The following is a 23148-nucleotide window of genomic DNA, read 5'->3' as shown; positions in this document are numbered from 1 at the left end:
ATATGGCTGGAGATTTGTCCTTTCATAGTGAGTCAGATATTAATGTTCGTTTAATTGGCTAACATGACTGAAGGAATGAGGTGTGTGTATGAGTGAGTGCTGTCCATGTGCACAAGTTGTGTAAGCTTATTAGCAGCGCCACTGGTCTGAGGAGGAGATTGAGGTTAGTCTAAGCCCTAATCCTCGTGGACCTTATGCTTGTTATACAGCGACAAAATCCTGGCTCCACCCCTTTTGCAAAGACACACAAGAACACACACATACTCTCACACACGTGCGTCACAACAACACAGTTTCCCTGCCTCCTTGTTTACTGCTCAGCTCCATCTCAACTCTTCCTCTCTTGTCTCGCTCTCAGCAGGAAAGCGAAAAAAGGGGAGGAAGAGGAGGAGGTGGTGGCCACTGTGGAGTAGTTTCCCAGTCGTCATGACGACCTCACACCCCACCATCCTGCTATCTTCTTGTTACCACGGTGACCTGATCCCGTTTCATCTCCGCTCTTCTTGATGATCCGGATTGGCTCGATAAATAAGTGCGATCCGGGAGTGCCTCTTCTTATTTCAGGAACGAGCTTGCGGACGCGAGAGCAGATCCCACGCAGGGACGCAGATTGGAGGACAGGACTGGGAATGCTGTGGGAGTAACTCCGGAGCGTTGCCTGGAAACAGCAGCATGCCAGTACAACAGATAACTGTGGTTCCGTCCAGGGACATAGCCAACAATGGCAAGAGCGCTCTTCGCTCCAAAGACAAGACCGAGGTGAGTCTCTGACCTCGTAACTCGAAATTTCACTAAGGGTGAGTAAAGGCTTTGTGTGACCGTTGTGTTGTTGTTGTTTTTTTGGTTAAGGCTTAAAAGTAGCATAAAGTTGGTGATTTAAGATTGCAAAAAAGTTGTTTCTGTTGCCAGAAGGCTGATGTAAATCGATTCAGTATTAATCTTGTGGACATTGTGTGTGTGTGTGTGTGTGTGTGCGTGCGCTTCTGTGCATGTTTTTATCAGCCTCCAGTTTCAGTTCCCAGGCTTTTCAGCTCACTCACTAAACAACACACATGTACAGTATAGATGTATCACTGATCCCTCACTTGGGGTTTGGTGCTTTCAGCTTTGAGGTAGAGCCTGACATCATAGCTATCATATCACAGACTGAAGGATTAAATTACATCACATTAGTTCACAGCAAGTAAAATATCCCACAGTGACACATCATGGCACACACACAGCTGTAGGAGCTGCTGGAGCATAGCTCATATACATAAGCATTTTCCATGCAGGAGAGCTCGCTAAACAAATTGAATGGTCAAATTTGTCATCTTGATATTTAAGCTGTATACAATTTTAATATGGCATCAACTTATCCAAAATAACATTCCATCTTAAAATATTCCTTGATATCTGCAGTTCTTCAGTTGTTGATTAAAGTTTTCCACCATCAGAGCAATGTTTCATAATGTCAGAAATGGGCCTAAACTTGACCTCACTTCACTTCATGGTATGCTGTGGTACAAAAACTGCTACACATCTGGTCACAGGTGATAAAGTCAGATGCATAGCATAGTGCTGTATTTCTCTGACAGTACTGATAAAGAACAGGATGAGTATAATGCCCATACATTATCTAACAAATAATACTCATGCATAATTTGTTGAATAAGTCTTCCCAGGCTAGTTTCTTTGTTTTTGATATCCCACTAATCATTACAAATCTGCTTATGAAGCGAGAAATTGCTGAAATAGCTGTGCCAGCTTCCTGAGGTTGGTGCAGTGTTGTGTTTTCTTCTTAATCTTGTAGAACAGTCCCAAAAGTATACAGACTTTTGGAAATGTTCATCATTTCATTACATTGTGGGGTTTTTTGTTGCAATTTTCCTCTTTTTTTCAGTTGCAGCTGAGAACAATCCAGTAAAGAAAATACAGTTAATGGACTTAAAGTTAATCTGAATAAATCAACCATGATACATCATGTGTACCATTACTGTTTGGTTACACCAGTGGTTTAAGGCTGGATTGGTGGGACACTTCCACCAGAGGAACCTTATTCTGCTTCTATTGCAGAAACACCTGCAATAACTGTAATATCTAAACATTGGTGTTTGTACAGTAAGCTGTTCTGATCTTGTTTAAAAATGTATTCTGCTTTTACCACAGGGATAGAATATTATTTTTGCACCAACAGTGTGATTCCTTGTTAGTGAGCTCTTAGCCAAAAACTTCTTGGCATGGTGTGCAGAGTGTCCTTAAAAGTTTGAGGAAAATGGATAAGAAAACAGCAGAAGAAGAAGTGGCAGGCCTAAAAACTATCTGCAGCAGATGAACACTATCTGAGAGTCATGTACTGAAGAAATAGAAAAAAATCCAGCAAATACCTGACACAAAACCTGAGAGATGCATCCGGACCTTCAGCAGATCCATCTACTGTTGGAAGGGTGGCTGTCAAGAAGTCATTCTTTAGGAAGGGAAACGGGAAGAAAAGGTTGAGGTATGTCAAATTGCAAAACAACTGCGCTGAAAATCAGGGGCAACAGGTCTCATGGAGTGATGAATCCAAATGTTACATTTTTGGTTCAAATTATGATTACATAAGGAGGCGGTCAGGAGAGTCTAGGGCCTTTTGTAATGTGGAGGTGGAGGCTCTGTATGGTTTTGGGCTGCATTTCAGCCGGTGGTGTTGGAGATCTTGTCAGAACTGATGGATTTGCAGTGCTGCATGGAATAAATGGAAATACAGTATATGAAGTAAAAACAGAGTTTGTACAATTTTGGCAAGCTTGTACGTCAGAATTTGGTATAACCACTTTTGATCATCAGCACAGCCTGAACTCTCTATTTCTTGTAAGTTTTCAAGTCGTCTTCAGGAATAGTTCTCCAGGCTTCTTGAAGGACATTCACAGCTCTTCTTTGTAAGTTGGCTGCCTTTTGTTCTGTTCTCTGTTGAGAAGATATCACACTGCTTCAATAACGTTGAGGTCATGGCTCTGATCCATGACTGATGGTGTTTTATCGTCTGTTTTTCTATCCAGGTATGTTTTCACTGCATTGGCAGTGTTTTTGGGGATCTTGGTCATGCTGAAAAACGATGCTGTTGCTAATCAGACACTTTCCAGATGGTGAGATGCATATTTGTTACAGTTGGATTGCCATGTTTTTAAATGCTGTGGCTTGTGCTCGTAAAGCACTGAAACACTGTTCCTTTCTACCATTTTGATCTGCATCTTAAGACGATCTGTTTATGGTTGATATTCGGCTGAAGTTTCATCAAAAAACAAACAAAAAAATATATTGTTGGAACAATCAGAACTTGATAATAAAGTCAGGATTTGCTGACAGTTGTTGGTCAGTTTGGTCTGTGACTCTGGGTTTCTTATGGAATTGTATCTGTTGTTTTCACCTGAACTTTCACTGTGGCTCAGTGAACACTTTGTGTTATAAAGACACAAATGCTCTGAGGTTGTTTAAAGCTGGGATTTTGTCAAATGCACCGCTTTCAAATATAAAGTGTGCAGCTGCAGTGTCACGGTTGGTTGTCTAAATGTGGCTGTAGGTGTGTTTGATCGTATGCCAAACTACAGAACCAAAATACATCCCTCAGTCCATGCTACATCACTTAATCCCCTCTGAAGAAACATGCACATGTCCACACACAGACTCACCAGAGTCTCTGTTGTGCATCAGAGCCAGAGTGCCAACAGAGGATTCGAGGTTCAGGTGAGCGACAGCAGTACGCTACCTCTGAAACTTCACTTCATTACTGGAGAGCTATCAGTTATAGCTTATAGAAGCTAAATCTAGAGGAATTATGTGTTTTGCTGGAGTCTTATGATGGTCAGTTTCTTATTGCCCTCTTTTGCTGTGGCATTTAAAAGTTGATGCACTTAAAAAATTAGATGTCGTGTATTTTCTCTAAGAATTCGTGACCAAAGTATTTTTGTGAGTGTGTAGCCCTGATATTAGGAATTGTAGAATAGCATTTGCTCTTCTATCTTTGAATAGTATTTTTTAATCTCTGTTATGTGCCAGCCAAAGAACTGAAGTGTCAGTACTGTACCAGTGCTATGAACGCAGTCATTATTATGGTATTATGGTGCTTTATGCTCGTCTGCTATGGGTAAAGCTTCTTTTTGCTCTTCTCTTGATTAACCTTTGTTGTCACATAGATGTATTTCGAATTGATGTAATGTCCTTTCGTTTAGAAAGGCAAGAAACTGTTTTACATATTCACACAATGAGCAACCTAGAAAACGTCTATAAATACACAAAGTGTGATTTTGTCAGCTAGACTGCTGTTGTGCAGTTAGACACATCTCACCCCTTTATCATGTAAAGCATATTGTGCACACGTGCTTTATAAAAGACAGGTTAACTTATCTGACTGGGTCTGTGCAGTATTTATTTTTAGGTGTAGGACAAACTTGTGCTGCCTCCCTTGTTTTTGGCCTCTTTTCTTACCTGAGAGGTGCTTCTTCTTTATTTGTACGTACGCTCCATCAAAGGAAGCGTGCTTGAATTGTTTGGGCTTTGTTGGCCTTAGAAGGGTGAAAGACTCAGTAGCAGGGTATCGATAAGTTGTAGCAACTCACACAAGACGTGTTTTGGAACTTTATCTATGAGTTAAGGTTGGTCCCAGATGTGTTTAGCCTAGCATAGCACAAAGGCTAGAAGCAGGAGGAAACAGTTAGCCTGGCAGGCTCAAGTCTGTTTCCTGTTGATTTCTTTTTTGTTGTTTTAAGAATGCAAGGAGGAAATTGGTATTAATCCCCCCATCTATTACTTTTTTAAAATAATAAAACAGCACATACATGTCCATGCACGTCTTTTCCAAAAGATATTCTAGTTTGGTAAAATAAATCAGTTTTGTTGGAGAATGTCTGCTTTAGCCCACTGGTTGTGTAGCTGATGTTGGTTGTGTTTTGGGGGTAAGCATTAATGTTAATGGAAAAAACTCCAAACAAAATCAAGATCTCGTTATTTCCTTTCATAGCTGTAGTCTTTGATCACCCACTTCTGGGGGTTTTTTTGTTTGTTTTTTTGACGCATTAGAGGTTTACCACAACACAAAAACCAACCTGAATGGAAGGAATTACACGACTACCAGGCATCAGTAGTTGTATCTTCTTAGAAATATCCTTTTTATTATGAAACTTTGGAAAGATGATGTGAGTAATTATAACTGGTCACATACATGTGAACACGTGTCCATCTCCTCTAAAAGGCAGAGGAGTGTTTGTTTTGACTCCACGCAGGGCTGCACTGATTTAAAAGTGGCCATCAGAAAATCCCTTGATCAGCTTAGATGATGCAGTTCTCTGCTTCTCAGTGTCTCTTATTTATTTCAGTGATTTTCACAGAGTGTACCTACAACCGTGGCTGTGTGTGGGCTGATACTTGCAAGCTCAGGTTTTCCTATTTTATGTCAAGTATTTAAAAAAATAGATCTATGGAAAAACCACCCACATTTAACATTCCAACTTTGAACTCCACAAACATCCTGTAAGATACATAAAACTTAACAAATCTCAGCCCTTTAAAGTGTCCACTTTCATACTGACAGGTGTTATAGATACTCTACTTGCAGACATTGATGGTGGAGTTTATGGTGTACTACCTTTACATATATGTGCTGTCAGCTGCTGTATTTTTGTTTTTGTTTCTTTGAAACCTTTCTTTGTTTATTAGTGTCAAGGCCATCAGGGTTGTGAAATATTTTAATAGTTATTACTCTTGGAAATCCCAGCAACACAACCGACTTCATATACTTTTATAATTGTATCCCAAAACTAATATCCGTCATGTCCAAAGCTGGACCACACATTCGGACAGAAGTGGGTTTTAATTCCCTCTGAATGCAGTCCTAATCTGAAAATCATGAATATTGCCACAATTTAAATTCAGGGAGACTTTAATATTTAGCTGCATTAACTCATGCAAGTCCTGGACAGAGACGTTTGAGGAATGAAAGCATCTTCTCTGATTTTAATTAACACCTCAGTGTAGAAAATATGACTGGTTTTGGGAAAAGTTGCAGTTACATCTTTGGTTTTAGGATTTATTGACAGAAAGAAAAATACAGCCAGCTTTATCCATGATGTCCATTGTCCTTTTAACTCCTGCCAGTTCATTCTCCACTGCCCACCCACTGCAGTAGCAGACAGTTGGTAGGTTATTAGCTTGAGCTCATTGCATGTATGATACTTAAAACAGTATCCAACAAATATCTGCAACAAAGCCAGATTTAATCCCATAATGCAGGTGCAAAGGTCTATGTGGCTGAGGATGAAAGCGAACCAGAAAAATAATTGCTCGCTGTGACTGCTTCGGTTCATCTGCATTACTTATTCAGCAATCTGTAGCTTTCCCAACTCACAACCAGCTGATTTCATTTGAATTGAGCCATGTTGTTGATGTGGTTCATATGTAAACTAGAAGCTAGGTTTCAATGATATGATGGTAAGAATTTTGGGATCAGGACAGATCTAAAGTGTATGGAAAATAATTTGGCACCAAATTATTATGGAGAAGATATTTTCCTTCTTGGTGGTTTACCAGCTGTCATCACTTGGTAACTCCCACTCGCCACCATTTCATTGGTAAGTAAAGCTGCTGCAGGCCACAGATGTCTGCTGGCGAAGCCCAAGGTCTAATAGGTGAGTTCAGATGATCAGCGCTCAGGACAGATTCTAGAAAAAGTGCCTTAAGTTGCCTTTAAATAGAGACACATTGCATCTTGTGCTCTTAGCGGGACAACCAGGTAATGGGATTGGCTGGCTTTAGCTCAGGTCACAATGAAGCAGCAAGGACATGAGGCTGTGCACGACTCTTGATGCTGGATTTTCATCGGTAAACACAGTAGGACTGATCAGCGCTGAATACCTGCTGGTGTTAAAAGCAACTTAGTTTGATTATTGGAGTTTTGTTTTTATTGCAGATTTAAACTTTAGTGTGTTTTCTACAAAAATTGTAGTCACATTTCTCACCTCGCCTATTTTTGGAGGTCTTGGTGTTAGGTGGGTGGGGGCATGGGGAAGATTTAACTTTAGTTTGAACGTTAACAGCATGCCTGATGTGTGTAATCATTTGATTTAAATTATAATGATTGCAGTTTGAAGGTGACGCCGCCAGGAGATTTAGAAGTTATTGCTAAAGCTATTATGCGGCATTCATTTCTCAAAAAAAAAAAGAAAGAAACAAATATAAATGGAAAAAAAAACCTTTGCTGCTTTTCTGTGCATTAATATTCACCTTCCTGAAGTTGACATGGGGATATTTGAGTAGTTTAAAAGACTTTATCTATCATTATCATACACAGAAAAAAAAAAAAAAAGCGGCAGCAGCTCTGCAGCATATTGCACTAACACATATTCGGGTGAATCAGCCATTAGCTGAAGTCGACACAAGGGCTGTAAAATATTGTTCCAATATGATTTTATGGTTCTGTCTGGTGTTGTGTGCCAAAGAAATCATTGGTTTAAAAGCCTCAGGCTCCACAGCTGCTGCGCACTATTAAAGCATCACATCCTTCAGCGTGTTTATTGGGCTCTAATGATTTTCTGTCTCTCCATCTCCCCTGCAGGGGAGGAAGGCACCTGGGCGCTCAGGGAGTCGATCCAGCAACATCTCCAAGGTAACTGTTAAATATCGGTGCTTAAAGCATTAAAATCAAGGTCACAGCTCATAGTGTACGGTAGCATTGCATGGGAAAGCACAGTTTGATGTACGAGAATGTGGTTAGGGTGTGTGTCACACTTAGAGTAGAGATGGATGTTCACAAAACATCAAGTGCACACTGATGCATGACTCACACAGAGTACTCAATTTTCATTTAAGGTCCATTAGTTCAGATTTCTCATATAAACATCAATCATCATTTGAAAAGCTACAGATCACTTTATTTTTTTTTTTTATCACATCTATAAGTCTTTTCTATTTTTTTTTCGCACAGCCTTCAAATAAATAAGGCTCGCCACCCTCACGCTGGTTTTTAGCAGCACTAGGCAGCTGTTTTTAACAAAAACAACCTCAACGGCTGAAGACTCTCTTCAGTGTATTCCGATGAATCATCTGAGACTAAACCTGATTTGAAAGTAGAAATCATAACACGGAAGTTAAGTTTTTTACGTGACCAGAAATGCAGCTCAAATAACTCTAGTTACTCTACTTTTGCCAGAGGCAGAAATAAGCAGTTGTTTGTTCACATATTAGCTAAAAGAGTTTTAAAAAGCGGCAGCGATTTACAGTATAATATGGGTGCATAAATGAGGTGCAACCTACTCAGTGTCACTGATTACTGAATGCAAGCACAGTGGAAGAAAACTGAAAAGCTATTAATGACTTTACAACCATAATGTATGAAATTATCTAGTATTATGTTAGATGCCCTATGGGCTACAGTACTAGGACATCCCTCCCATTCCTGGTGATATCATAAAATTCTGAAGTTCACTCATTCACAAACATTTTTGCAGTGTGTAGGAGAGAATCTAAAAGCTGTTTTCCCTCAGAAATTAATAATTCACCTTCAATTTTATTGTAGTATTTTATATATATCTACTGTCTATATTTTATACATTAGGGAAGTTAAATGCTCAGTACCTACAGTAAGAGTTACAGTAAGGGGTCACCCACATGACAAATGACAGTACATTAGAGAGTATGTTTGATACTCAAATCTTAGGTTTTTGGGTATTTCAAGAGTACCTTTTACAAAATAAATAAAAAAATAAATAAAAATGCATTTGAGCACCAGTATACATTTACTGGCACCTGATTCATAAAACAATGTGTGATTGGTTGTTTAGTAACTCATAAGTAATTGTAGAATGCACTAAATAGATGATGTTGGTGGTTGCAGGCTAGCAACTCGACTGCAGGGCTCACTACAGCCTCAAGGACATCCATAACACCATCCGCTCAGGACATATGCAGGTAAGATTGGCTTCTCTTGCAGTTACAGTTACCTGGGAAGAAAGACTCCATTCCTTGACTATCTGCAAATATCTGTTCAGACATCTCTTTTAAAGCCAGGAGCAGCCAGGCTTCTCTCTGTGATATTAACATGCACACTTCTCTTCTGAGTGGGAGACTGAATTAGCATGGTCGGCTGCACCCCGAGGGCATAACAAACTTAAAATGTGTGCTGTGGCGCTCCCATAGCGCAATCAATGGGGGGGAGATGACTGATTGCAGAAATGGAAACCTTCAGCTTGTTATACCCACTGGTGCCGTGTTGGCCACACTGACAGGCTCAGTCCTTTGGCTTCATGGCCGAAACAAGCCTGTGTGTGTGTGTGTGTGTGTGTGCGCGTGTGTGTGTGTGTGTGTGTGTGTGTGTGTTAGCACCTTAATTTGCTGTCCTAAGTTCAGTCCATGTCCACTGCCTGCTTGTTTGATTATTTAGCCTGATCATAAGCTTTAGTTTCCATTCTGTTTCCTGTTATCCATTTCCTGTTTTGCAGGGGCAGTTTCTGTCCAACTACTCTCAGCTTCAAATGAAACAGAAGCTGTGTTAGCAACCTCTAATAGCAAATAACTCTTTGTTATCCACATTAATTAAAGAAGAATGAGATATTCTGTGATCATAACGTGTTTCCAAGTATAAGAAAGAAATCATGGGCAGCCCTAATTCTGTCACTTAGAAATGAACCTGAATGACAGCAGAAAATATATAAAGAGAAGTGTCATTTTACCGTAACTACACCTGGTTAATTGATCATCAGCAAGTGTGCTCATGTGTGCACCTCTATAAAAGCAGAAGTTTGGGGAGTTTTCTGCTCTGAATTGTTCAGGTGTGCGTTAACACAATATCACAATCTTCTACACCAGAAAGCCTGAAAAAGAAAAGAATCAGTGTTGCAATGGTCCAAAGTCCAGACTTTAACCTTATTGAAATCCTTTGGTGGACCTGTAAGAGAGCTGTGCATGAACAAATGCTGACAAACCTCAAGGAACTGAAGCAACACTGTAAGGAAGAGTCGGCGAAAATTCCTCCACATTGATGTGAGAGACAGAAAACCATTGCTTTGAGTTATTGCTGCTAAAGGTGGTTCTACAACTCACTGAATCATGGGACTTAGTTTCTTCATTTTCGTTAGTTAAATAATGATACGTGTCATATGTTGTTCTTCATTTTAGGACAAAATATTATTTTTATTATATCCTGATATATAAACTCTTAGAATTGACGAGGGTGTCATTTCTGCAGGATTGTTCAGAGGAACAGATGTGGAGTCTCACAGGTTACTTTCTTTCATTTCTATGGCTAACATATCGATGGACCTGTTCATCTTCATTCTCAATCTGTATGATTGCATAGCACAAGTTAAATCCTTTACTTGTTAAGTAATCAAAATCAAAAATGGTAGCATAAATTGTTACTAGTAAATTCACTAAACTTAATCTTTAAAATCATGCAGCTATGTTTCAGCCCATTGCTTTAGTTATGACAGAGTTATGTTTTTCCATCTTGTTTCACTTTATTTCATCTCCATCTGTGTGTGAATGTGTGTGTGTGTGTGTTTAGTTCTGGACAGCTGACCCGCTTAGAGGAGGATGCGTCTGAGTCACGCAAACACAAAAAGCACACACACAACTCCTCTGCAATGACAGTCACTGGCACCACTCTGGGCTCATCGGCTCAGGCACAGAAAAAGCAGGTGAAGCGACGTCACCGCCGCAAGAGAAGCAGCTGCACGGCCATCGACTGCGTGGAAACCAATGGCAAGCACGACCACAGCGACCGGAGCCTCAGCTCTGACCGTAGTGAGCTGGGCGAGAAGAGGGAGCACTCCTTCAGGAACCGGAGGGATCTCCCGCCTCGCTTCCGGTGCACAGGTGCGCCGCATTCAGACTCCTCTGAGGATGAGGCGTGCCGCGAGAGCCGCAGCTGGAGCAAAGAGAAAGCCAGAAGAGCGCGCCGCCGCAGCGGGAGCAGCCGGGACAGGGAGGTGATAAACCCACACAAAGGAGGAGAAGACAAAGCCGAGATCATGGAGCTGCAATCTGTGGGCTCAGATGAAGGGAAAGAGAGTCAACCTCTGATGGAGGACAGCAGCGGCCTTAAGAAGCGCCACAACCACGGGAGCTCAGTGAAGAGAGACGGCCATGCATCGCAGAGGGATCGATTGCAGGGCAGAGATAAGGATACGAAGAGCTACAAGTCACAGAGCCCAAGAGGCAGCTCCTCATTGGCCGACGACGGCGAGGAGCTCATCACCAAGAGATACCAGGAGAAGGGTTCAGGGGGCGGGGACATGTCAGTGCCCACACTCCAGAAACACTGTGGTGCGAATGGGAACACACCGCATCCCTGCTCTGACGACTCTGAGCTGGAGGTCTGCAGGTTAGTTACATAAGTGTGAAAACTGATCATGTACTGACCCCAAGTTTATCTTCATTGCCCAGATGAGGCCAAACAAGCAAAGACAGAGAGAGGCACTAAAATAAAACAGTGCAGAGACTGCAAGTCATTTCTCCTCCTTATGTCTGTGTGCAGGATCTGCCACTGTGAGGGGGACGACGAGTGTCCGTTGATAATGCCCTGTCGCTGCACGGGAAGCCTCAGTTTTGTTCATCAGGCCTGTCTCAACCAGTGGATCAAATCCTCCGACACTCGCTGCTGTGAACTCTGCAAATTTGACTTCATCATGGAGACGAAGCTCAAACCTTTAAGCAAGGTACGCGCACACTTAAGTCTTCCTGAAAAGCGTTAAGCGCTGAGATATGCAGGGCAGTTCTGAGCGTGTTTCTCTGTCTCCCTCCTGTGTTCGCGCCTCTTTCTTCCAGTGGGAGAAGCTACACATGTCGAAGAGCGAGAGGAGGAAGATCTTCTGTTCAGTGCTGTTTCACCTGATAGCGATAGTGTGTATGTTGTGGTCGGTCTACATTCTGGTGAGGAGAACTGCTGAAGAGATCCGACTCGGAAAGAACGGTCAGTGCTTTCCCTTCGCCTCCCCGCCGCTCACACGCCAGAGTCAGGCAGCATGCAGTACGGTCCCTGTGGTGTCTCCTTCACTGTTTGCATGTGATCACGCGTGTCCATAGTTATATGTTGGACACTATTTCTCACCACATGTAACATAAACAAAAAGCCTTCTTTTTTATTATCGTCTACTATGATCAATGTGTAGATCTATATTTATAATTCTCTTTCTGAGTTAAATTGTCTGCCGATATTTTGTCTTTTTTAAATGAGAATTATAATTGAATGTCATGTTTCACCCACCCACTTCACTTTCTTTTTCTGGGTGTGCGTGGCGTTTGTTAATACACCCTATGAGCCATAAAATCCCTCAGATTTCATATTCACCTCTTCTCTTATAGAATAACCGACAAATACACAGAATTAGTAAGAACTCCTAAAATGGGTGCATTAATGTGTGGGTGTTGTTTTCCTTTTCATTGATTCATTCATACAGATGGCATGAGTGAGTGGAAAGGAGTTTCCACTCACTCACACCGAGTAGGTTTAACTTCTTTAATGTTTCTTTTCTGGTGTAGTCAGTTACTTATGTCCGGTATTGATGTGGGTGGAATGGATTTATACAGGATTGTACCATGCAAAGTGTATTAGCTTCAACTCTACTGGTACAATATGTCAAAGAATACAGTGTGCATAATCCACTCCCAACATGCCCCCACAGGGTACCTTTAACCTGTAGGTATGCCTGACTCTGGTTAAGTGATTTTAAAAAGTTTCGCCTGTTTGGGTATATTAGGTACATTATACATTAGGTGTTTTACTGTGATAGTCGTCCCTAAAGGTCTCTCTGCACATTAGGCGTCCTGCTCTAGTGTGGAAGACGGACTTTGCTTTTAGACATCCTCTGAACTCTGAAGAGTTAACTTTCAGTTTCTCAGACAGTTTATAACATTTGAAAGTCTCAAAATAAATGTGTGAAGCTGCTGAACTGAGCATGTTTAGCAATACTTGTGGTATGTGGCCAAGTAACTACATCGCGCTTGCCATATTCACAGGCCACTTTATTAGGTACACGTGCTCAACTGCCAATTAAAAGAAATATCTAAGCCAATCACATCGGCTGATTAGATATGGTCAAGATCATCTGCTGATGTTCAAACTGAGCATCAGAATGAAGAAGTAGGGGCATTTAAGTGACGGGACGCGTCATGGTTGTTGGTGCCAAATGGGCTCATCTGGGTAGTTCAGAAACTGTTGATGGAATAAGATTTTCCCACACAACCAGTGTGCAGCGGTTCTATGGAACGAAATTCCTTGCTAATGCCACAGATCAGAGGAGATGGGCCAGACTGCTTTTGTCCCCTTATGAGAACAGTGTGCACATCTCCTGATAACGCACCATGTCACACAATGTTCAAATCAATGTATTAACTGTACTCAAAAGGCCTCCACAGTCACCAGACCTCGGTCCAAAAGAGCAGCTTTGTGATGTGGTGGAACGAGAGATTCACATCACGAGTGTGCAGCTGACAAATCTGCAGCTACTGTGTGATATTGTCGTGTCAATATGGACCAAAATGTGTTTCCGGCACCTTGTTGAATCTGTGCAACGAAGAATCAAGGCAGCTGTACCTAACAAAGTTGAAAGTCACTGTTAAGGAATATAAAAGAGCTTTTAGTTTAATGTGTCATTTTTGTGTTTCTGGGGAAATTAACATTTACTGAAAATGTTTCAATTTTATTATAATCAGATTTTATTGCATTAACATGCAGTAAAAGTCAGTGTTACCTTACTGAACAGAAATCTTTGCATTTTTCAAGTAAACTGTCGACGCTGGTGCATTTTCTTTTGACACTGGCCAAATAGTCTTTCTGGGACTGTTTGCAGGAAAATCTTTGTCAAGTCTGTAATGAGTTTACAAGAAGTTATTTTGACAAAGGTGACACAGTTTTTGGTAATTCTAAGAGAAACACCTACCAAGTTTATTGGAAAGTGAAACCCAAAGACCAACTGTCTGCAACAATAAGGTTTCAGATGTTATACTTCAAAGACAGGAAGGTTCCCACTGCAGCCTCGGAGTATAATCTCGACAACGTAATAATAATCATTTTTTAAAAACAGCCCGATGGAGAAAACCACTTGGAAACTAATGCAAAAGTAATTTGCATGGTACACTACTTATACCTGAAATCTGTGAGATGAACACTCTCAGGAATGTGAAGATGATGCGATTGTTGATCAGTATCCTCTGATCCACGAGTTATCCTTCAAGTCAGTTAACACCCCTCAGTGCTCTTCTACATTCATGGTTGTGTGCAGTGGTGGTGTGTGTCGTGTTGTGTTTACGATGTAGGACGTAAGAGTAGATGCAGAAAAATACATATGACCTATAAAATCATAAGCATTAATATTTAGAGTATTTCTACAGTGTTTGCACAATAGAATAGTTTTCTCCAGAGATTAAAAAGAGAAATCGCTCTTGATTGCAGCCGAATTCTGGAGAGTTTCTCTTCTGAAGTACTATACGCCGCAGGGTAAGCACAGCTCTGCACATGCCACCATCTTGACCCCTCACACGTCTGCGAGGGGCACTAACAGCTGCTGTGTGTGTGTGTGTGTGTGTGTTGGTGTCCTTTCAGGTGTGCTGGAGTGGCCCTTCTGGACTAAGCTGATTGTGGTGGCCATTGGCTTCACGGGTGGCCTCATCTTTATGTACATCCAGTGTAAAGTCTACCTGCAGCTGTGGCGCCGCCTCAAGGCCTTCAACCGCATCATCACTGTGCAGAACTATCCTGAGAAGGACCTGCACAACCCCCAGGCCCGGCACAGCACCATCGCCAATGGCAGGCATGAAACCGTGGAGGTGCCGGTCAGCCAGGCCCCAGCTCCGGCAGCTCCGATGGACTCTGACACGTCGGTGGAAGCTGCCGTGGCGCCGGCGCAAAACCCCGTTTGACTTATCTCCTCCTGCTCCGAGAACAGTCCCTAATCCCACTCTGCTCATGGTAATGTCAATGAGCACAGTGAGATTTGGACTTGTGCAGTGTTGTAATGTTGTTCTCAACTCCAGTGGGTGCTGTTGGACAAACGAACTGATCCGTTCCTTCGGTGATCCAGAAAAGTTGGGGTCAGAAGGGCTTCACGAAGAAAGGAAGAGGGGCAGAGTGTGGAGAGAGGACAGAAAACAAAGCCATCGGCACAGAACGCTTGTAAAGACCGTGTTTTGTGGTTTACCGACACCATTTTATCCCTGTATGCACTTTCTCAACCTGCACTGATACGAGTTAAAGATGTGAACACCCTGCAGATGCTCATCAAAGGTCTCAGTATGTTTCAAATGAATCACACATATGACTCGTAATCAGTCCCCACACCAGCTGATCGCTCAGCTGACACTCTGTCACACATCCACAAGGCGGGACATTTAAGCTGCTTCAGCTTTTACCACCCAGCTTCTCTGACCTGCATTCACTGATGCTGCCACTGTTCTGTAAGGGGGACTTGCTGCTGCTCTTGCTGAGAGCTGGGAGGTCCCAGAAGAGAGCCTACACAGTCCTGATTGGCCCAGCTGAAGCCTCGCATGAATTGTAGAATCAGAGATGCAACATTGTAGCAGATAAGGGCTACTCTGAAACGCTCCAGATTCAGTCACTGCAGCCACGGTGCTGACTCTGAGATCTGTAACACATCTGTGCCCCTGGTGTTCACTGAGACTTCTCCATTTAGAAGTTGAGCTGCTGTCGTATTTTTGAACAAAACATATGGACCAATCACTTTACATGAAGTGCAGATCTATGACCCGCAGACACACTAGTCAAAAGTTTTTAATGAATTTGGAAAAGTTGTCAAAAGTGAGAGTGAGGCAGGATAAAAAAAAAAGAAAAACAATAGCTTGAGCGTGTTTTAAACCTGCCTGATCGGGCCTGTGTGACAAGCTCTGACGCATACTGAGGCCTTTACTCTCCTTTTGGACAATCAGGTCTTCAGACACCAAAGAGTCAGATGTTATAAGTAGAGAAACAGACTGTAAACTGAACCTTTAGCTCAATCGGAGATCTAAAAACGTAATAGTCTGAAAGTTATCGTCAGATTATTTGTTAAAATAGAAAGTCTACAGTAGCCCAGTCGTTTGCAGCTTCGGAGGTCCTGAGCTGGACAACCTTTATTTATATGTCGATGTAACTAGAGCTTTCATGGTTTCCCCCCATTCATGTTTTTACATTAGATTATGAGCATTTCTCTTGATTCGAACCGACACAAAGTCGGCCTACTCAAAGCGACTGTTACTCACACATGACCACTTTTATAGTCTCGATTTGGTTTCTCACCTCACAGAAAATACAGTTTCCTCTGTGTCTTAAACCCACCGCAACAGCTATTTTCTAAATAAAACAGAGCATTCTGGTTACATGAAACACATATTTGTTTGTGCAATAAATGATGAATGTAGAAACCTCTGAAAGGCTGGTGTGAAGTCACTGAGAAACTTTTAGCAGGAGTTCAGACCGGAAAAAAAAAAATCTGACTTTGCTATTTGAGGCTGTAGCACCATCTCGTGGACGGTCCAGGAATAGCAGCAGCATTTTCTCACACGTCACATTAAGTGTGCTGAAAGGAAGTCTTAATACTCCAGCAGCTCCAACATGAAGAGTCTCAGTGGGAGTCTGAAATCTCATCCATTTGCTCACTGTCCAAATCGCTTCCATCTTCCTCATTATCATCATTCTCCTGATTCTCCTCGCCCTCGTGTTTCTCCTCTCCTTCCTTCTTTGACTCTAAACTTTTGTTCGAGACCTTGCGCAGTTTAATATTCGGAAGTTTCTTCAGGTCCCCAGTCCACTCTCTGCAAAATTTAAAAATGCAACAATACTAATGACCAGTCTTCAAAATCGAATCATTTCAAGTTCAGACTTAAGAGTCCATGTATGCACTTTTATCAGCTGATCAGCCAATCTGTGAAATGATGGAAGCTGAATAATTATAACATCTTCTCAAACAAAGAGAAACAAGAGGTTGAGTTTAGCTCATTAAAGCTCGTCCACTCACCTAAAGGTCTTCAGATGTTTTCCGTTGATGATGTCGGGGATTTCTGAAACACCGCAGCAGAGGATCAGACAGTTTTACAGCCAGAGGTGTCTATAAATTACTCGTTTCTTTTTTATGTCGTTTTTTAAAAACGAAGACTCACCGAAACCGATGCCCTCAAACTGTGCCCGCTCTCGCTCGATGGTCTGTTTGATTAAGGCCTCTCTAGCGCCATGGAGACGACCCTGCCGACCTTTGATCCCATTCATGAGTTCAATCTGCTCAAGTTCAGAGTCAAATCTGTGGAGGTATCTGAAGACAGAAAACATACTACTGTTCATACACTTTGTTGCTTCATTTTATTTTAGGATACATATACAAGTATTTCATGAGTTTAAAACACTTTCATTGGGGGGAAAAATATAATTTATGCATAAAGTCAATGTTTACAGTATTTAACCTTCTTCTTCATGAGATCTGCAGTTCTTTGTGGTGTGCTGGATATCAGTGTCCGGGCAAAATCCTGACTGATTGCGATTCATTCCTGGCTCATCAGTGCTCCAGGTTCATCACAGTTTCTGGGGTTCTGCTTGTTCACCTGTTTTTTCTTTTAGGGACTGTAACTAGATTATGGTGGCATTAGGATCTAGGTAGTTAATTTGATGATCTTCAGGCCGCTTAATTACCATTTTTTCCTCGGGACACGGTGCTCCTTTGTGCTGGAAAATGCAAAGATTGTCACCAAACTGTTCTGGGAGCGATAAAAGAAGCTGGTCTTTTAAGATGTTTTTATTGGCGACAAACTGATCGACTTGGGAACACAATCAGGATTTTCCCCTGACATGGATATCCAGCACACCATAGAGAACTGCAGAAGTTATGAAGAAAAGTCAGCGCTGTAAATTCCTTGCTTAAACTGTTATTTATGTGACCACAAAAGACTCTGAAACTCATAAAACACACACATATGATTGATCTGTATCTTTGTTTCACATAAAAAGGAATACATTCAAATAAAAACTGCACAAAATTAACACCACGGCTCAAACTTTTGGTTGTGATTGTTGAAGGTGATGGTTTCTGTTTATAGTCGGAGTGGAACCGACCAATCATGGTCGAGGGGGGTTGGGTTCATGCAGGCTGGAGAATTGACTATGTGCACGAGACAATGCTAACTTCCTGGTTTGAGACCGGATGTGGGGTTGTGCATTTCCGGTAGCTTTACTTTGCGGTCAATCGCTACTGCGAAGATATACTCCAAAATCATGTCCAAAACTCGAAAACGGAAAGATTGCGTTAAGTTACAAAGAGCAGAAGGTGGGAACACTCACCGCTGTTGTGTGATAAAAAATCTAATGATCAATTTTGACGTTTAAAGCGTTTAGATCGATCAGTTGTTTACATCACTCAACACAAGCAGAACTGCATTACTGCATGCAGAAGACACATCGTCCACATTCAGAAGCACATGTCTGTATAATGACTGGTCTTATGATTGAAACAGGCAAATGTTCAGCATTCAAACTACAGGTGAAGAATAGTCAAACCAGATGTTTCCCCGTTATGTCGATATCAGCTAGTCAAGTACACACCTACACAGCATGTTAACAAACCGTGAAAAAAGCCACACAAAAAATGAATGATTGCTGGTAACGGTTTCTATACATTAGTATTTCGGAAGGGTATGTTGTGGCTTACCTTCAAAATTACAGCGGTCCCTCGCTATAACGCGGTTCACCTTTCACCTCGCTGTTTCGCGGATTTTTTAGTGTAAGTTTGCATGCTTTTTTTTTTACATCACATTGTGTCCTGCCTCCTGATCGCTGCAGACGATCTCCTCCGTGACGTCTCTCCTGTACAGTACAGAATCGCTGCATCGATCGCTAGCAGTGTGACTGCAGTACTGTATGTCCACGAAACGTTTTGCACCGTCAAAAAATAAAATTGCCTACTTGATTTCACCTATCGCTGGTTATTTTTAGAACATAACACCCGCGATAAACGAGGGACAGCTGAGAAATATAACATTTGAATCCCTTTTCTCTTTTGCTCTGAGGCGCGGGGAAAAATATCGACAAGTCGATGAACATCATTTACAGATATATTGGGTAAATGCCCAAGACATCTATAGAAATGTAAATCGCCGCTTGATTCATTCATTTGCTTAACTTGTTTTGGACCCTAAACCAGGCGCGAATAGGACACCGGAAACAAAGCTCCCCACAGGAGTTTCCGCACCGGAAGTAGCATATGCTAACGTGCACATAGTCAATAAAACGAGGGCTCTATTAGGGCTGCCACGATTAGTCGACTATCAAAATCGTCGACGACTGATTTAATAGTCGATGCGTCGTTTGAAGCTTTGTAAGATCACAAAAGACGCAAGAATTAGTAGGATTTAAGAGTGTAATAACGGACTGAAACAGAAGATGGCAGCACTGCATGTACAAGGATGCCAGCTGCCGTTAAACCCCGAAGAAGAAGAAGTAGCTCTGTCTCAGAATTCATAGCGCAGCCCAGCTCAGTTTCCAACAATGGCGGCAGCTACTTAGTTTTAATATTACTCTTTCTGGGTCACAAAATAAACGTTTAACATATTTTCAGGCCAGAATGTAGCTGTGTAAACCTCAAATATCTGCTCAGCTTATCAAGACACCACATATTTTCAAAAGCGCTCCGACGTTTTCGGAGCTCGATAGCTAGCCGGGGGCAAAGCTCACTAGAGCGGTGAGAACACCGGACTCCTGGCAAATCGTTTTCAAACCCACCGCCGTCTTTCGCTACTCAGGTTAAACATATATAAGTCACTGAGATAACTTAAAAATGTTATTGTTTGGCTTTTTTTTAGTATTTTATTTGTTCTTGAGTAAATCGGTTTGGCTGAGATTAAAGTTATAGTTTTTACACAGCTGAATAAACATCAAGCAGACAACTGATCATCAGAAGTGTGAGATGCTCCAGAATTTACTCCAGTGTCCTGTTATATTTTAGATAGCAAGGAGTTTATTAAACTTCACCGAGACAATCTGCAAATTTCATTAAAATTTAATAAACTATCATCTTGTCTTTATTTTTAGTTAGCACATACCTTAAACACTTAAAGCTGTAAGCTAATGATAGTTATATAAGAGCAGATGCTGCTGGTGCAAAAAGCTGTACGTTTTAAGTCCAATGGATGATGATCTGATTAGTCGACTAATCACAAAAATAATCGGTGACTAGTTGACTATCAAAATAATCGTTTGTGGCAGCCCTAGGCTCTATTTGCCCAAATGAAATCATCACCTGCTGTCTGATGACATGTAGCGTTTTGTAAACAATGGCCAGCTGATGGATGATGAAGTCTCAGCCCTGAAAACATGAACCACTCTCACCAGAGACTGGGGCAGCTCACAGACTGGCTGATGGGCTCACAGTTTAATGCATGTACGGTCTCTCTCTCTTTTTGTTTGTGCACTTCCAAATGAAAAATAATGTACTCCAAATTCAAAATGAACATAAGCCCAGAGCCAAACCTTTCAATGATGTCGCAGGCATCTTTTTTTGTGTAAGTCGCCTTAGCTGGATCCAGCTCACTCTGAAACCACAAGAGCTTCTCACCTGTGATTGGAGATACAAGAAAAAAAAAGGAAAGAAAACATCAATAAACACCTTTTTCTTTTTTGCTCTTGCAATAACATGAACGAAAAGCTTGCTCTCACCAATGTTGCTTAGACGAGTAGCTTTCTCAGTCTTCTGCCTGCAGCATCAGAAAGAAACCAGTTAAACCTCCTTTAAATCACCACACAGACGCTGTTTACTTCACACAAGAGGTTAAAGAAAACTGTCAAGGCAGGAAGTGTCTCAATCAGCCTAAGTTACATTTAATATCATGTCCCTGGAGCCACGCTCGTGTTTGCATCTGCAGACTCGCAGCGCGGAGGTGGAGACATGGCAAGAGTTTAACACAATGCTCAAATGTGAGGCTAACAACATGGTACTGATTCGTTAAGGTGAGCTGATCTCTGCGGCCATCTACAAACCTCTCTTTCCTCCTAAGTCTGCACTCCTCTCGGGCCATATAAGCTGCCTTCCGGCTGTACGGATGAACCACTTTCTCCGCAGGTTTTCCCCTCTGAATCTTCGGCTAAAAAACACGACGAGCTCCGATCATTTAGAGGCCTTTTATTAACGCTATACAAACAGAAAACCTCACAGTTCAACATACTCACCATTTTAACTGTGGAAACACGTGTGCTGCGGGGTCTGTTGACAGCTGGACCGGAAGTGGTCCGTCTTCAAATTAAATCCGGACGTCGTGCGGGGAAACTAGAGAGGTTCCTCCAACTTAATGAGATACTTCTACTACTACTGCTACTACTAATAATACAATTTTAAGATGCGATCAAAAATAAATTGAGAAATTTATATATATATATATAATAAGAAATTAATGAAAATTAATGAATTTTTCCTCTTCATGTTTTTATAATTAAAGAAATGTAAACACTGAAACAGACTGCACAACAAATATGGATACATTACAAATTCTGTAGCTAAATTACACAAAGTAATCACTCCATGAATAAAATTAAAATGATAAAGGGATGGTGCTTTATTCTCCTTCTTATCCATTTTTTTTAAGTAAAACCCAGACGTTTGGATCTGCTTCACTCCGATACTGATATTGCGTTTATTGTTGAGAAAACAAGTGTACCGTGATTTGATCTATATCTGTGTTTGGCAAGATTTAGGTGTTACTCCTTGACTCAGGAATAAGTATCTAACGTGTAACTGTAGAGAAGAGGAAATTATAATATCAACATTCATGTCCACACGGGTGCTGAATGAATGCAGCGGCATTAGTTGAGACCAGTCGGACTCCCCCTGCACTGCAGGCTTCATTGAAAAGATTGGATATGAGGAGAGGAGCGAGCCTCCGTCTGCCTGAAATGCACTCATTTTGGAGCTACAGGCAGGCCCATAAGTTTTTGGACAGTTATACTTTTTGTGTGTGTTTGTTTTTGTAATTTTGCATCTGCATTCGTGGACTTTTATAGAATAGAAAAATATGGTCGATGTAAATTTTATCACACTAAAGCATTTATGAAATGTGAGTAAGCAGACTAACCATGTATGAATAGCTCTGTCTCCCAAGCCTAGTCACAGTTAATAAGGTGGGATGCCTTTCTGCCACAGTCTTTTTCCTCTGTCAGTAGTGACAGGAGAATTCATTTACTTATATAAAATAATAATATACTAGGATAATACTCCATTAAGAGTAAGACACCTGGTGGTACTTGCTGAGCATTTGCGAAAGCTTGAGTCTGACTTGGGTTAATGAGCTCTCAATTATAGACTACTCTCTCCACACAAGTACAAATTGCTGCACAGATCTGCTGTGGGAGAAGTATTGCAAAAGTCAGGTGTAAAGAAACAGCCAATTTAAAAGCTGAGTGATGTGAAACTGATGACTTGTGTGTAAATTCAGTGATTTGAGCAAGACGTCAAGACTTTTTAACCATTAATATCTCCTACGCTTGCAGATTTATTACACACACACACACAGATGTGATTAAACAGTTCCTTAAGTCTCTTGAAAGCCTTCTGAGCAGATTCATGCCAGCTGATTGGAAACTTTGGAGAGGTGAGAGTGGTTTCCTGCTTGGTCTGGGTGAGTTAGTGTTTTTCCGTAGTGCCTGGCGCTGCTCGTCTGGGTCATCATCACTCCTCCCAGGGCTTCCAGCTGGAGCTGATTAGACCGGCAGTACTTAAGACCAGCGCTTACAACTAACCCTTGCCAGAATGTCTGCTAACCTATCTTAGTTTGCAGCTACTTGTATCCTGTGTTAATCATAGTGCCTGTTACGTACCTTCTCTTGTCTTCTCTGTCAGTTTATGGACATACTCTCTCCATCTTACCATAATTTCTCCAACCTGGATGCTGGTCACTTCTGCTCCATCAAAGCTGGTAATATCTCACTGAATGATATCCATCCACACCTGCCTGCCCCCCTGTTTCACTGCTTGGAACCTCAGGATCAATCCTCACTGGACTCACCAAGACCACAACCACTCCAACCAAGACCTTCCCCTCCAGCTCACTCCACCTGCAAATAGGTAAGACTTTAGACATTTCACCTGGACTTTGCTCGCACTTCTCAGAACCACCTCGACTCTTTTCGCTCTGTTTCAGTGCCCCAGTCAGCCGACTCTTGAGCCACAGTTTCTC

The 23148-nt window shown here is 41.6% G+C and overlaps 2 protein-coding genes across 5 annotated transcripts; one reads left to right on the top strand and one right to left on the bottom strand.

Annotated features, from left to right (window-relative positions):
- marchf1 (membrane-associated ring finger (C3HC4) 1) lies at positions 1-17971 on the top strand. Of its 4 annotated transcripts, none has more exons than XM_084931687.1 (8): positions 1-759; positions 7568-7618; positions 8846-8919; positions 10514-11332; positions 11486-11666; positions 11776-11920; positions 14402-14446; positions 14552-17971. In XM_084931687.1, the coding sequence occupies exons 1-8, from the start codon at positions 673-675 to the stop codon at positions 14866-14868; spliced, it is 1719 nt and encodes a 572-aa protein (XP_084787813.1). In that variant the 5' UTR covers positions 1-672; the 3' UTR covers positions 14869-17971. The 4 variants fall into 4 exon arrangements, with proteins under 4 accessions (XP_084787813.1, XP_084787815.1, XP_084787816.1 ...); XM_084931690.1 differs by having other exon boundaries at positions 708-797; XM_084931688.1 differs by lacking the exon at positions 1-759 and adding an exon at positions 813-3705.
- Positions 16034-21238, bottom strand: tma16 (translation machinery associated 16 homolog). The gene is made up of 7 exons (XM_084931696.1): positions 21149-21238; positions 20960-21063; positions 20639-20676; positions 20453-20537; positions 17101-17249; positions 16959-17001; positions 16034-16755 (listed from the first exon to the last, which is right to left on the bottom strand). The coding sequence occupies exons 1-7, from the start codon at positions 21149-21151 to the stop codon at positions 16566-16568; spliced, it is 612 nt and encodes a 203-aa protein (XP_084787822.1). The 5' UTR covers positions 21152-21238; the 3' UTR covers positions 16034-16565.
- Positions 21239-23148: the final 1910 nt, after the last annotated feature.

The sequence above is a fragment of the Perissodus microlepis genome, chromosome 6 (genome assembly GCF_051167445.1).
Source record: "Perissodus microlepis isolate ML-2025 ecotype Zambia chromosome 6, ASM5116744v1, whole genome shotgun sequence".
Taxonomy (NCBI): Eukaryota; Metazoa; Chordata; class Actinopteri; order Cichliformes; family Cichlidae; genus Perissodus; species Perissodus microlepis.
This window is presented reverse-complemented; position numbering and strand designations above follow the sequence as displayed.